This window comes from Hyperolius riggenbachi, chromosome 11 (genome assembly GCF_040937935.1).
Source record: "Hyperolius riggenbachi isolate aHypRig1 chromosome 11, aHypRig1.pri, whole genome shotgun sequence".
NCBI classification, from domain to species: domain Eukaryota; kingdom Metazoa; phylum Chordata; class Amphibia; order Anura; family Hyperoliidae; genus Hyperolius; species Hyperolius riggenbachi.
The window spans coordinates 115,840,889-115,856,570 of NC_090656.1; the positions used below are offsets into that span (position 1 = coordinate 115,840,889).

At 44.5% G+C, this 15,682-nt stretch overlaps 1 protein-coding gene across 1 annotated transcript in view; it reads left to right on the plus strand.

Annotated features, from left to right (window-relative positions):
• The window catches only part of LOC137537852 (mucin-2-like), a 133,689-nt gene that overhangs the window by 43,673 nt on the left and 74,334 nt on the right, over window positions 1-15,682 (plus strand). The window contains exons 21-26 of the mRNA XM_068259803.1: window positions 2,010-2,110; window positions 7,956-8,107; window positions 8,216-8,354; window positions 11,134-11,244; window positions 13,987-14,166; window positions 14,243-14,482. Of these exons, the coding sequence (XP_068115904.1) occupies window positions 2,010-2,110; window positions 7,956-8,107; window positions 8,216-8,354; window positions 11,134-11,244; window positions 13,987-14,166; window positions 14,243-14,482 (923 nt within the window). The remainder of the gene's footprint in view (window positions 1-2,009; window positions 2,111-7,955; window positions 8,108-8,215; window positions 8,355-11,133; window positions 11,245-13,986; window positions 14,167-14,242; window positions 14,483-15,682) is intronic.

Here is a 15,682-nt window from a genome sequence, read left to right on the forward strand (position 1 = left end):
TACAGAGAGTATCTGATTATTGATGATCTGCAGTATCACCAACAATACAGATGTATACCCGATTATTAGTGATCTGCAGAATCACCAATAATACAAGTATGGCTAACCTCTGGACACCTAATAAAGTGTAAGTGTTTGGGTGCAACCGTAACTAATAGTTTGAAGAGACCTCACCAGAGGGGCTAGTGAGGTATTATCAATACACTAGGTGAGCACTAGCGTACAAGCTCCAGCAGGCTGGAGAATAAAAGGAAGAGGCTGAATCTCCAGAGGAGCGGGTGATTCAGAATATAATGCAGGCAAGAGACAACAATACTACAATGACAGATACCCTACAGAGCAGGTAATTAAGGCTGGATACAGCCTAGCAGAATTATAAGACCAGAGGAGCTGGCGTAGTCATACCTCACCAGTGGCAAGGGCCCACAGGTGAGTAGAATGGTCAGGCAGGCAAGGTTCGGCAACAGAGAGGTAAGTATTGGTACAAGATCATGAGACAAGAGAGTAATCAGAATCAGGCAGAGGTTCAGCAACAGGTAGGCAGATAGGCGAAAGTACAGGATCAGAAGGCAGGATCAGAGTCAGAGGTAATAGCTAAGAGTCATACACAGGAGATCAATACAGTAGTAATATCCTAGTCTGGGTGTGAAATCCGTGGCATCAACACCCGGGAACTAGTCTACAACAACAATAGCAAATCAGCAATATCCTAGACTAGGTGTGAAATCCTTAGCATCAACACCAGGGAACTAGCCTAAGGTCTGCGCGCTAACACGCAAGTATTCACGACAACAGACAATCCTATACTGAAGCCTGGAGGCTTATGAAGCAGAGGAGACCCCACTGACACTCCCCTCCGAATCAGCCAATCCTGGGCACCGTGGGACTCCTCTGACGACAGCCGACCAACAGGTCAGCTGACGGGCTTCCTCCCAGCATAAAGCCCCGTCTGTGCGCGCGCTCGCGCGCTACGGCGACCCCCTGCCCGGAAGAACGTTCCATCCTGGACGCTGAGGGTATGGATGGCCGCATGGAGGCAGCTGCGGCGGCGGTGCTGTTTGTTTCTCACATGTTGCCAGCCTGCAGGCTAATGGCACATCTGTACAGCATCAGCACTGTACTATCGCCCATGGAATTGTGTACCGATCCCTGAGGGGGAACAGAAATCCCCCGGTGTATATGGGGCTTAAAAATCCCATCTAACAGATTAGCAGCGATCAGCGACGGATGAAATCTGAATGACTTTTATTTGGATTTCATCCTCTTAATTAATGCAGCTGAGCGGGTGGGTGAGGGGGGGTTGAACTTACCCCGCATACGTCTTCTTTCATCCATCCCACTTCACCTCCCACGCTGTGTTCCAATCCGCGTCACGTGACTACAAACACTTCCTCTTTCAACCCAGAAGGAGGAAGTGTTTGTAGTCACGTGACGCGGCTTGGAACTTAGCGTGGGAGGCGCCATGGGATGGATAAAAGAAGATGTATGCTGGGTAAGTTTAAATCCCCCCCCCCCCCTCCCATCCACCCGCTCAGCTGTATTAATTATCCGAATGAAAACCGAATAAAAGTCATTCAGATTTCATCTGAATGCAATCCAGAGAGCATCACTACAGAGTGCACACACTTTGCAGATAAAGATACTGTCTTAAAAATGTGTTCACAAAACCATTATCAGATTTGAAGGCGTTAATAGCATGTATTGCAGAGTAAATTTTCGCTGCTGCTTGGATTGTATCATTGTGCACAATAAAGGTGGGTGGGGCACAAACTGAACCCTTGTAGAAGAGTCTATAGCAACGGAAGTCTGTGCCAGGTGCAGAGACTCCTGACAAGATCAATGTTTTCTTTTTTTACATCAGCTAATCAAAGAGATTATCTATATAAACAACCAAACACTGCCACTGAGGGCCTATACAAGGAAAGGAAAACATTTTTGCCTGGTTTTAGCCTATTAAAGATTATGCCAGTACATTTAATGAAGTGATGATAATACTTCTGTCTCTGCAGCGTGCATGTCCCCCATGGTGTACCTAGACTGCGCAAAGCAACCTGCTGGCACTAAGGGATCCGAGTGCCAGAAGAGCTGCCAGACTCTTGACATGAATTGTGTAAGCAAGACATATATTTAATGGAACCTACATTTTGAAAACTTTTTGTTCAGAAGGTGTACCTGAAAATGTATGGTATTTATGTTGTAACTAATAGTATTTAGCTATATTCCTATGCAAGATGGTTTCAGCCTAGTATCACCAGTGGCAAGGATAGAATTGTTGCTACCAAATCTGCAGGGCTAGCACTGCCATTGAGGTGAAGGGGACAATTGCTCCAGGGCCCTGACCACCCCAGGGGTCCCTGCAGCATCGGACCCCCCAGTTGGCCTCCCCCTGACTGCTCCCCATGATCCCGCATGTTTGGTAGGTCAAATGCCATGTTTGCTAGGTCAACTGAGAAATATCTCGCCTGTCCTTGTGGCAGCGGCTCTATCCCAATATCGTTTTTCAGCCATGTCTCCTGCCTCTTTTCTATGCTGGCACATGTTATTTCATCATAACATGCGGTGAATGGAGAAGACACAGCAACCAGTGGTGCTCATCCAATATTTGGGTATCCAAACTACCCAGATAATACAAACTTTTTCCACTATCTAAACTTTGAATAGGAATTCGGATATCTTTCTAAATCCGAATAGCACTATCCGAGCAAACTCGGATTTCTATGTGAAAATCCGAAATCCAGGTGGATAGTTACCGTATTTTTCGCCGTATAAGACGCTCCGGAATATAAGACGCACCCAAGTTTGGAGGGCAAAAACCAGGGGAAAAAATACTAAACATGGTGCGTCCATATTCCAGGAGCGTCTTGTACATGTCCTTCTGTGTGTCCTCATGTGTGCTCCTGTACTTTCCATATCCCCATGTGTCCTTCTGTGTGTCCTCCTGTGCCCCCCATATGTCCTCCTGTGCCCCCCATGTGTCCTGTGTGTCCTCATGTGCCCCCCATGTGTCCTTCTGTGCCCCCTCATGTGTGCTTCTGTGCCCTCCATATGTCCTCCTGTGCCCTCCATATGTCCTCCTGTGCCCCCATGTGTCCTCCTGTGCCCCCCATGTGCCCTTCATGTGTCCTCCTGTGCCCCCCATGTGTCCTCATGTGCCCCCCCATGTGTCCTGTGTGTCCTTATGTGCCCCCTCATGTGTGCTTCTGTGCCCTCCATATGTCCTCCTGTGACCCCCAATGTGTCCTCATTTACCCCTCATGTCACCTCTGTGCCCCCCATATGTCCTCCTGTGGCCCCCAATATGTCCTCATTTGCCCCTCATGTCACCTCTGTGCCCCCCATATGTCCTCCTGTGGCCCCCAATGTGTCCTCACACTGAAAGGCAGGGAATCCCCGATATGGCGGCGGTTCGTATCAGCGGGCGTTCGTAAGTCGGGGATTCCCTGCCTTTGCCGTATAAGACGCAGGGACTTTTTCTCCCTATTTTTGGGGGAGAAAAAGTGCGTCTTATACGGCGAAAAATACGGTAGTTGGGATATCCGAGCAGAAACCAAAAATCCCTTCAATGGTAAAAATCCCTTTCGGAGGGAGAGAGAGAGAGAGAGAGAGAGAGAGAGAGAGAGAAAAAAAGAGAGAGAGTTTTGGAATCAATTTAAGCCATTTTCAGGCCACTTCCGGTTTTCCATCCAGATATCCAGTACATTAGGTTCGGATATCCGATTTTACTCGGATACCAAAAAGTTCGGATTCGGATATCCGGATCCAAATTCAATTGGGATTTTGAAAAGGGGTATCCGTGCAGCACTGACAGCAACATGACTGGAGACAGAGAGCGGGGCGGCCTATTGGGCCAATCAAACCTACTACTCCTACTTGCTGCTGGGGACATATCACCCAATCCAGGACCCTCACCCAGACCTCACTGCACTCTTGTAAACACCACACCTCGCACAGACCATCCTCTTCACAGTCCCATAACTCCTATACACATATTAACCGAAGTAACCTGATCACCATTCCTTGCCTTCCCGGCTCTCCCCCTCCCATATCTGGTGCCCTCTGGAATGCCCTCTCTGTAGTCAGCACACTAGCCCAGATCCATGATCTGTTCATTACTAATGCTTTCACCTTCTAGGTGCTCACTGAGGTATGGCTAACCCCATCTGATACTGTGTCCCCAGCTGCCCTCTCATACAGTGGTCTTAAGTTCAGCCAATTAATAACCCTTCATTCCCCCTTTCAGACCACAATCTCAGAGCTTTTACAATTAGTCCCTCCCTGCCTTCTCCAGCCCCATTACTGCAGCCAACAAGTTTATGCAGGAATGATCGCAACCTCAACTTCTACTTCCTGGCTGATTCTTTGAAACCCCTGCCCTCCCTGTCATCCTACACTGACCCCGAGACAGCATTCACCCACTACTCCACCATAATCACCGCTGTCATGAACACAGCCACCCCTCTCACCAACTTCCACCCCCGCTGCATCAACAGACACTCCTGACTGACCGAACCCATCAAACAACTGAAAAGACACTCCAGGACACCAGAACAGCTTTCAAAAGCAACCCTCTTCACCAGTACAATCACCTCTTCCTTTCTCCTCTCTGCCTGGGTGTTCCCCAACTATTAACTATCCCTCTCTACATAACCACTCACTCAAACCTCCTCCCTGCTAACAACCTTCTCTGCCTTAACTAAACAGCATCTTTCTTCACTAATTTCTAAAGCTCATCTCACTACTTATACCCTGAACCCTATTCCCTCTCATCTTATCCCCCAGCTCTCCTCCCCCCTCATACCTGCTTTAACAACACCTTTTAACCTTTCTATCTCTACTGGCATTTTCCCTTTTTCATTTAAACAAGCTATCATAACACCCCTAAACAAAAAAAACCCCTTAGACCCTACCACCCTTTCTAATTTCAATCTCTCTCCGTCCCTTTGCCTCCAAACTGCTGGAACGCCACATTTACTCAGAGTTCTGACTTTCTCTCTGCTAATTCCCTGTTGGACCCCTCCCAGTCCAGCGTCCGCCCTCAAAACTCTACAGAAACAGTTCTTGCTAAGGTTGCCAATGACCTCCTAGTTGCTAAAGCCAAAGGCAGATTTTTGGTAGTAATACTCCTAGATCTGTCCTCCGCGTTTGACACTGTTGATTATACCCTACTTCTCCAGACCCTTTCGACAATGGAAATCAAGGGCCTAGCAAATTCCTGAATCGGCTCTTATTTGCACGTTCCTTCATTGTCGCCTATGCTAATACCAACTCCTCTCTGCACCCACTGTCTGTGGGAGTACCACAAGGCTCCATCCTTGGACCCCTCCTCTTTTCCATTTACACTCCCGGCCTGGGACAAATAATAAGCTCTTATGGTTTTCAATATCACCTCTATGCTGATGATACCCAAATTTATTGTTATGCCCCAGATCTCTCCACACTACTATCTAAAGTCCCTGACTGTCTATCCACTGTATTTACATTCATGTTATCCCGCTTCCTTAAAATCAACATGAGCAAAATGGAGATTGTAATATTTCCACCTTCACTCTCTATTCCACCTCCCATAGTCACAATCAATGTAGATAACACCCCAATAACCTCAACTCCCAAAGCTTGCTGTCTGGGGGTAACTCTGGACTCTGAGCTCTCATTTATACCATATATCAACACATTAACTACCTCCTGCTACTTCTATCTTAAAAACAATTCCAGAATCTGTCCCTTCCTCTCACAAGAAGCAACCAAAATGCTTGTGCATGCTCTAATAATCTCCTGTCTTGACTACTGTAACACCCACCTCTGTGGTCTACCAAAAAGCAGACTGGCACCTCTCCAGACCCTACTAAACTCTGCTGCCCATCTCATCCACCTCTCTTCCAGATCCTCTGAGGCAGCCCCTCTCTGCCAATCCCTCCATTGGTTACCAGCTGCCCAAAGTTCCAGTTTAAACTTCTCACACTTGCATACCAACCTCTACACAAGCTATCACCTACATACATTTCCTCTTTAATCTCCAGATACCTCCCAGCCCTGATACTCTGTTCCTCACAGGATACCCTTTTGTCCTCTAGCCTGGTCACCTCCTCTCACTCTCACATCCAGGACTTCTCTCGGGTTGTCCCTTTCCTTTGGAACTCTCTCCCTCAGCCAGTTTGGCATGCTCTGAGTCTGGAGACCTTCATACGTACTCTGAAAACACAGCTGTTCGGTCAATGTCATGAATGCATAGTGTCTTGTATTTCTTATGTATATTTGTTCCCCATTATTTGTTTTGTACTATGTAGAGAGCTACAGAAGTTGTTGGCGCTATATAAATAAAAAAAAAAAAAATAATAATTAGAGAGCAGGGATCATGTCCATTAAAGCCACTGGACCCACCAGGGCTCAGGGTAGGATTCAGTGGAGCGACCGTTACTTAGAAGGAGCGCAAGTTAGTTAGCAGTGCATGCTATGGTACAATACTAGCAGCGCAGCTTAATGATTCAACACCATTGTTGTATAACTTAGAGATAGCAAATCTTAGTGCCTTTTCCTGTCCTGATCATCTGACTCACTTCCTCCTGGAGTGCCCCCTTGCTTTCATCCTTTTCTCACTCCCTCCTCCCAACAAAAAAACAAAAATATCCTCCACTCATCTATCTCTTTTGCCCAAAATCTACTACTTAAATGTTTTATGCTTGTGTCTGGTGGCCAACCAGCAACCAGTGTACAGAGATCCTGCAAGAGAGAGATGCAAGCATGCCATTCTGTTCTATAAAGCAAGAAGCGGGAGCAGAAGCTGGAAGTGTCCTGTTAAAGCTTGTAGCAAAAGTTCTAATTTTAATCAGCCAGAGACTTAGCAGCTTGGTGAAATCCATTAAATTGTACCTGAGATGTAAACAACACAAGCATTTATAGTTACCTCTGGCTTTCTCCAGCCCTTGTAGTCTATGGGCTCTCTTGGTGTCCATCTGGTCCTGTCGGTTCCACTGATGGCAGCCCCCGTACAGTTCCCAACTGAGCCAGTCGGGGACTACTGCACATGCACTGCTCGGCCCAATTGCCTCCTCAGTCACCGGGAGTGTTCTGAGCTTGCACAGTTACACGCCTTAAAGGTGCACTATGGGGGAAAATTGTAAAATTAAAAATATGTTCAAACATATACAAATAAGAAGTACATTTTTTCCCGAGTAAAATGAGCCATAAATTACTTTTCCCCTATGTTGCTGTCACTTACAGTAGGTCGTAGAAATCTCACAGAAGCGACGGGTTTTGGACAAGTCCATCTCTTCATGGGGGAATTCTCAGGGATTTATTTATTTTCAAAAGCACTTAGCAAATGGCAGCTGCTCTGTCCACCTGCCAAAAAACTGTGTAACGGGCAGGGAAGCTGGCCAGCATCATTGTTTAAATCCTTTTTAGGAAATATCTTTGTAAAGAATAAAAGCCTAGCTGAGAATCCCCTATGAAGAGATGGACTAGTCCAAAATCTGTTGCTTCTGTCAGATTTCTACTACCTACTGTAAGTTACAGGAACATAGGAGAAAAGTAATTTATGGCTCATTTTACTTTGGTAAAAACGTACTTCTTATTTGTCTAAGTTTGCACATATTTTAAATTTTACAATTTTTCACCATAGTGCCCCTTTAACTACCGTAACTGCGCCGGTGCAGAACACTCCTGGGCACATCAGCACAACCAAGGAGGTGCGCAAGCAGAGCCACAGCAGTCCCAAACTGGGACGGACAACAGGAGAATGGATGGGACTGGATGGACACCGAGGATCTCTGTCCATGACTCTATGGAGGCTCATCCTAGCAAATAGATATGTGTTAGAGGGTACTTGAGACAATGTTAACAAAAGTAATGAGTATTTGGCCTACTCAGTGATTAATATAGAGATACATGTTATAATTGTATTGAGAAACACTGTATTATATGATTGACTTTGTATATTCTCCTGCTCTCTACTACAGTACAGCACACAGTGTGTTTCCGGCTGTGTGTGTCCAAATGGTCTGATTGCTGACGGGAATGGAGGATGTGTTGCAGAGGAACAGTGCCCCTGTATTCACAACAATCAGCAATACAAGCCAGGAGAGAACATCAAGGTTTCGTGCAACACTTGGTAAGTTTATTATCCAAGAGGAGCAAAACATAGAAAAGTCCTCTAAATGGTTTTTTGAGTTTGTTTATTGACCCTTTCATAACAAATGACTCTCCTGTTTCATTTAAGCACCTGTAAAAACAGAATGTGGGATTGCTCCAGTGAGATGTGTATGGGCACCTGCACCATTTATGGAGATGGACACTATCGTACCTTTGACAGCAGATCATATGAGTTTGATGGAGACTGTGAATATACTTTGGTGCAGGTTGGTGCATTGCTAAAATAAATTAACTGGACAAGTAGACACTAAGGGGCCTATTTATTAACTACTTAAGGACAGCAGTGATTTAAATCTACGCCCTGTTTTGGTGGTTACATGGCTGGCAGGGTGTAGATTTCAATCAGCCGCCGCTGTGAGCTTCCGCTGTTTTCATCGCTCCCGCCGATCTCGTCGCTGAATCCCCACCGTGTCCCGTCGCACCTCACATGCTCTGCCTGTCTCTATGATGCCAGAGCCCTGTGAGCGGGACAGGAGCTGATTTACTTGGCTCCTGACCCTGTCTGTCAATGTAAGCAACTCCCATTGGCTTACATCGAAAGACAGGGTCAGGAGCAAATGAAAGCGGCTCCTGACCGGCTCACAGGAACTCTGCCATCATAGAGATGACAGAGTGGGTGGCCCAGGTTCTGATGTGCGGCAGTGACAGCGCTTGTGGCAGGTATGTGTGGCGATTCATTTTCTGTACCAGTGCTCTCTGGTCCTTAAGGGGGCAGAGACCACTGGTACTTAAGTGGTTAAGAAGGCAGTGGGGGTGTTGACCAGTAGAGTGCTGTGATTTCTTTGTAATTAACACTTTTATGACCACTATATTCATAAAAGAAGTGATCAGCATAAAGGATGACCTGTCCAGTACAGGAACACCACTTTATGACTATTCATTGCTAGCAGGTAGGTGACAATCCTTACATGTATGAAAAGGGCCGGATTTAGGCAAATGCCACCTAGACCATGGCCTAGGGCACCACAGGAGCAAGGGCACCAAAGCAGCAGGCTGAACTTATGCAGCATTTGCAAGCTTGAAAATGCTGCAATGCAGGGAGATCAGGCGAGCGCCTGACCATGGTACTCTGCTGCCAGCGGCCACCATGCTCTCTGTGCATGTTTGCATTGTGGCGAGCGGCTATGGACTTGGACAGCATTGGAGACAGAGGGGAAGAGGAAGCTTCGGCACTGAAGATGAGCAGAGAACTGAGTGACACTGATGACTGCTGCGGTATGAAGGCAAGCTGGCTACCTATACTGAAAGGAGGGGGGGGGAGTGGAAAAAGGAGGGATTAAGAGAGCCATTTGGCTACCTATACTGGAGGGAAAGGGGGGCGTCTGGTGAGAGTGGCCTTGGGCGGTAAAGCATACAAATTCGGCCCTGAGTATGAATGGCAGTCGGCCTATTTAAGATAATGGAGATGCAGGTTGCAATTTTAAAGTGATTATAATAAGTGATTATAATCATAGCATAGATCTCCAGGGGACAACATTTGATTGCTGCTTGGTGGTGATTAGATTTTCAACAGCAAAGAGCAAAAAATTAACAATCTACTTTCAGATTATCATTCCATATAAACAGGTTCTTTATTATTCAACCTTACTTTTATAATTCAGCTGACAGGATTTATATACTGAAATATATAAGAAATTGGTATGCATTGTAGGGGAAGGCTACAGATCTCTCTTTTATTAGATCAGATTCAATCATAGCGGTATCTAGCTAATGGTCGATCTGCCCATACATCGAGTGATCTGTCACAGTAGTACGATCTGTACTGCTTTGTGACAGGCTGATTGATTTATTGTGTGTGGGCAGCACGGCGACGTAGTGGTTAGCGCTCTCGCATTGCAACGCTGGGTCCCCGGGTTGGAATCCCAGCCAGGGCACCATTTGCAAGGAGTTTGTATGTTCTCCCCGTGTCTGCGTGGGTTTCCTCCGGGTACTCCGGTTTCCTCCCACATCCCAAAAACATACAGATAAGTTAATTGGCTCACCCCTAAATTGGCCCTAGACTACAGTACTTACACTACATACAGGTAATACATACATAGACATATGATAATAGTAGGCATTAGATTGTGAGCTCCTTTGAGGGACAGTTAGTGACAAGACAATATATATACTGTACAGCGCTGCGTAAGATGTCGGCGCTATATAAATACTAAATAATAATCATAATAATACCAATATAAGCTAGCTAGACATGCATGGGTTTATAACAGCAATGTCTGGTTAGCTATCAATCAATCCCCAACTAGAATTGATTGGAAAGTAGGGAGCAATTTTACCACTCAGTCTCAATTAGACTTCAACAGAAACCTAGGTAGGAATCGAAGGAACCTCTAGCAGTGCACAACTAGATGTAGTTCAATGCTATGCAGCTGTCAGTCCGCTACCAAACAGATATTTTCTTTCATTCCAATCAATGAAATAATAAATAATAAATAAATAAATGAAACCCGGGAATGCTTTTTTGTTTTAGTGAATACAATTCATCACTGCAGATGTGCTACTGAAGAGGACTATATCACTTCTTATTAGAACAATTTAAAGCAGACCTGAACTCAGAACTTCCTTTCTGCTCTAAAGAATAAGCAACAGCACAATAACCTTTAAACAAATACATATCTGTATTACAGCTCACATAATTCCTGCAATAAGTCTGCAGCATGTCTACTTTCATGGAAGCAGACAAAGGGTTAACATCCTGTGTTTGCAAATTAGCTAAGGCTGCCAAGATTCCTGTGCTGACACAGCTGAGAGCTCAAATTACAATTGTGACTACTAACAACTGAGGGGGAATTAGACAGGCTCTTCACTCCAAACACGAACAGGGTGGATTAATCTGTTTTCCTTGTGTCCCATGCATGAGTTCATGTCCACTTTAAACATACAGTATCTGAACCTGTATCTTCCCCAGTCTTGCTTACTTTACATTTATCAGCATCAATGATAGTTGACATAAGTAATATGATATTTCTTTGTATTGAATATTAGGACTATTGCAACAGCGACCCAAACAATGGAACATTCCGTGTGATAACTGAGAACATCCCATGCGGCACAACTGGGACCACCTGCTCCAAGTCCATTAAAGTTTTCTTAGGCGTGAGTTATCTTTTTGGCTAAATATGAATCAGATCTTGCATAAATAGTATATATAAATAGTATATAAACTGTCTTTTTATGCCACTTGCAGGGTCCTGACACACCTGAGATCATTTTGTGGGTCATTTTTGTTTGTTTTTTTAAACGTTTCCATTGACTTACATGAAAATTGCAGCAAAATAGCGGTGTGGCAATTTTGCTGACATTTAACACAGTTTTTTTTATGCAAGTCAATGGAAGTGTTTTTTTTTAAATATCAAAAACACCTGCAAAACACTCCCCGGGGTGTGTCAGGGCCCTTGTTCTCTAAGTGAAGCTAGTGGGTAAATCTAGTGAACACATACCCATATTCAGGGATTTTGCTACATACCTGCATCCCACTGATTAATCATGCTTTGTTTTCCAATCATTAACCTGCAACACTCCCCCTCTCCAAAAAAACCAAACAAACCAAAGACCCAGTGCACACCAAAAACCTCTAGCAGATCTGCAAATGCTAGAGGTTTTTGAAGCAGATTTCAGAGCGATTCTATGCATGTTTAGAGATGTTTTCTAAACATGCATAGCGTTTTTTGGAGCATTTTGGTGTAGCAGATTTCATATATTCTTACAGTAAAGCTGTTACTGAACAGCTTCTGTAACAAAAACGCCAGGAAAACCGCTCTGATCTAACAATTTTCATAGAGGTTTTCCACTTTCCTATACTTTAACATTGAGGCAAAAATGCCTCAGAAATCTAAAAAATGCTGCAGCCCCCAAGTTTACATTTGTGGAAAAAACAAACCGCTCTGGTGTGCACCTTCCCATTCACTTTCATTAGCCAAACGATTTTCTCCCTGCCAGCGTTTTAAAAATGTTCCAGAACCGCTCTGGTGTGCACCAGCCCAAACATGATTTCTCTTTACTGTTCGTTTGATTCACACTTAAAGGAGTGCATACATTTAAAAAAGGTGCCTGTTCAAAAGGGTGCAGGACCTTAACCCCCATCCGTGGTCACTTAACCGCTTTACTCCCACTATTTGTAGCCACAGTTTGCATAGTGGCCAGCAAATCCTTAACGAAACCTGCTCTACTGTAAATACCGTATATACTCGAGTATAAGTCGACCCGAGTATAAGCCGACCCCCCCAACTTATGCCCTAACCCCCCCCCCCCCCCCCAAAAAACAAAAAAAAAGTATAAGCCGAGGGCAGGAAATCCAGCACCTAGTGAGGACCTTCTAGGGCTCTCTGATCATCCCATTTAGCCCTACAAACACCAAATTTGATACTGGGAACCCCTTAATTGCATCAACTTTTCAATAGTGTTGCATCAACTTTTCAATAGTGCATATATCTATGCCTATGGCTGTCAATCTATCTTTAGTATGGGCCTTTAGTTGACACCAGGCATTAAATGAACAGTTAAATAACTCAATTCTATTAGTCTATCACATCAAGTGATAGTAAAAGCAAGCATAAAAGTGCATGCAGAAAGTTTAAGCTTAGGCAAATTATTAGCAGCAAAGCACTGACATTTGCAAGCTGGGTTATGCAGCAGTATTATTCCATACTGTATCACTTCTGTAAGTAATGCAAAAATCCTTAGACCTATATACAGTAATAAATTAAATGCTCAACATTATCTGCAGGCATGTGCACATTTGAACACACCTGGCTTCATTCTAAATCTGCACCTTCACCCCTTGGCACATGCCCCCCTGCAGAGCTGTATGTCCAGTTACATCCCCCCCCCCACAGGAGCCGTATTGTGTGCTTATTGTGCCCCCCCCCACTGGAGCGGTATTGTACCCGTCATGTGTGTGAGTTACAGAGCATTCACTCACCAGTTCCGGCCTCCAGGTTTCATCTTAGCTCGTCCATCAGATTCTCATCTCTATGATTACCTCCAGTGGGCACATAATGTCAGGTGCCACTAGAGGGCGTCATAGTGATGCGACTGATGATGTACAAGCTAAAGATGAACCTTGGAGGTGGAGCCGATGAGTGAATGCTCCGTCACTCACACTGCATAACTGCCGGGTAACGTAACTACGATATAGCTGAGGTGGGGGGGGGGCACACATACCACTCCGGCGGGGACCACATTAGCACATAATAACCCTCCGGCTGGGGGGTGGGGCACATTAGCACACAATATCGATCTGGCCAGGGACACATTAACACACAATACCGATCCGCGGGGGGCACATTAACACACAATACCGATCCGGCGGGGGGCACATTAACACACACTGCTCTGGCAGGGGAGCACATTAGCACACAATAGTGTTTCAGCTGAAGGGGAATGTAATTAAACATACCGTCCTGGCAGGGGCACATGTGTGGGGAACCCAGGCGTTATCTATGTATGCTGCTCTGGTGGGGGGCACACACAGTGAACGCGAGTATAAGCCGAGACCCCCACTTTGGGACCACTTTTTAGGTCCAAAAAACTCGGCTTGTACTCGAGTATATACAGTAGTTCTTATTCAAGCACAAAAGGCAAGACAATGCATTTCGCGGGTGCTAGCCCGCTTTTTCAGGTCAGTTTAAAGATCAACAACTGCTTTTTGTGAATTATTAAATGGCTGATGTGAGTGGGAGTAATTGAGTACCAGAGCATTTAAAAATGGATCTCTCTCGACTGCAAATCTCCATAGTAAATCACACCTCCGAAATCATCATAATCACAAATAATGTTGAAAAACAAAACATGAGCTGTATATTTTTTTTGAAGGGATAACCTTTTCTGGTCTTGCAGAACTATGAACTCATTCTTGGACAAGAAAAATTTGAGGTTGTGCAACGAAATAGTGGGAAATATGTGCCATACAAGGTGCACCAGATGGGTATCTACATGGTCATAGAAGCCCTCAATGGTCTGGTGTTGGTGTGGGATAAGCGTACCAGCATATACATCAAGCTGGATCCAAGCTTCCAGGTAATTAACGTAACATTAACTCAACCATGTGAGTGTCTACAAGCAGTGTACTGAATAAGCCCCTTTTTCATTTTAGGGTAAAGTGTGCGGTCTCTGTGGAAACTATGATGGCAATTTTGTGAATGACTATACCACCAGAAGTTTGGCTGTGGTCTCAGATGTTATGGAGTTTGCTAACAGCTGGAAGCTCTCCCCAAGTTGTTTAGATGCTGTACCATTAGCAGATACCTGCTCATCAAACCCCTACAGAAAAGCATGGTCCCAGAAACAATGCAGTGTCATCACTGGTGATAAATTCTCAGCTTGTCATTCCCTGGTAAGTCATATACAGAAAAGGTGAGATCAAAACTTCCTAACAATTTTATATGGCTACCAACTACCCCTCTTTTGGAGGGACAGTCCCTCTTTCTTCCTCATTTGTCCCTCTTTCAGGACTGTGTCCCTCTTTCTATGTAAATATATGTATTTCTCTACTAAAAAATGTGTTTGATTGACTCTAAACCTTATTCCCATGCTTTAAATTGATATATTACTACTTTTAAAATGTTGATATTAAGGAAAACAAGCCAGGATAGAAAGGACCAGCGTGGTTTGAATTATAAAACAATATATTTTTCTTATGAAATCTTTATGACTAGAGGTGTGATGGGGGCGTGATCTGGGGTGTGGCAGGGGTGTGGCTTAACCACTTGAGGACCGCAGTCTTTTCACCCCTTAGGGCCCGTTTCTACTAGAGCGGATCTGCATGCGTTATCCGCATGCGGATTCGCATAACCAATACAAGTGGATGGGACTGTTTCCACTTGTTAGTTTTCATTTGTGTTTTTTCTGTGCAGGATTTTTCTGCACGGCAGAGCCCGCAGAATTCACCTGCATGTGGAATGCAGGCGAATCGCAGGCAATGTATTTAATAGGAAAATCGCATGCATTTTTGCATGCGTTTTTTTCCCGCAATTTCGCGTGCGACTTTGCATAGGTGCCCATGTTAATTCACACAGGCAGTGACATGGTTAAAATCGCATATACCCTGCCTATGCGAAATCGCATGCAAAATCGTGGCAAAAAACGCATGCGGAACTGCATCTGCATGTAATTTTGTCAGCGGTGGAATCCAGGCAATTCCGCACCGCAATAGTGGAAAGGAGCCCTTACGGACAAGAGCCTTTTTTTCCATTCAGACCCTGCAGCTTTAACGGTTTATTGCTTGGTATACAACCTACTTTCTAAATGAATTTTACCTCCTTTTCTTGTCGCTAATACAGCTTTCTTTTAATGCTATTTGATTGCTGCTGTGATTTTTAGTTTTTATTATATTCATCAAAAAAGACATGAATTTTGTCACAAAAAAGATTTTTTTAACTTTCTGTGATAAAATTTGTCAAAGTAACATTTATGTATACATTTTTGTCCAAATTTATTCTGCTACATGTCTTTGATAAAAAAAAAAAACATTCAGTGTATGTTTATTGGTTTGGGTAAAAAGTTATGGTGCAAAAAGTGAATTTTCCCATTTTGA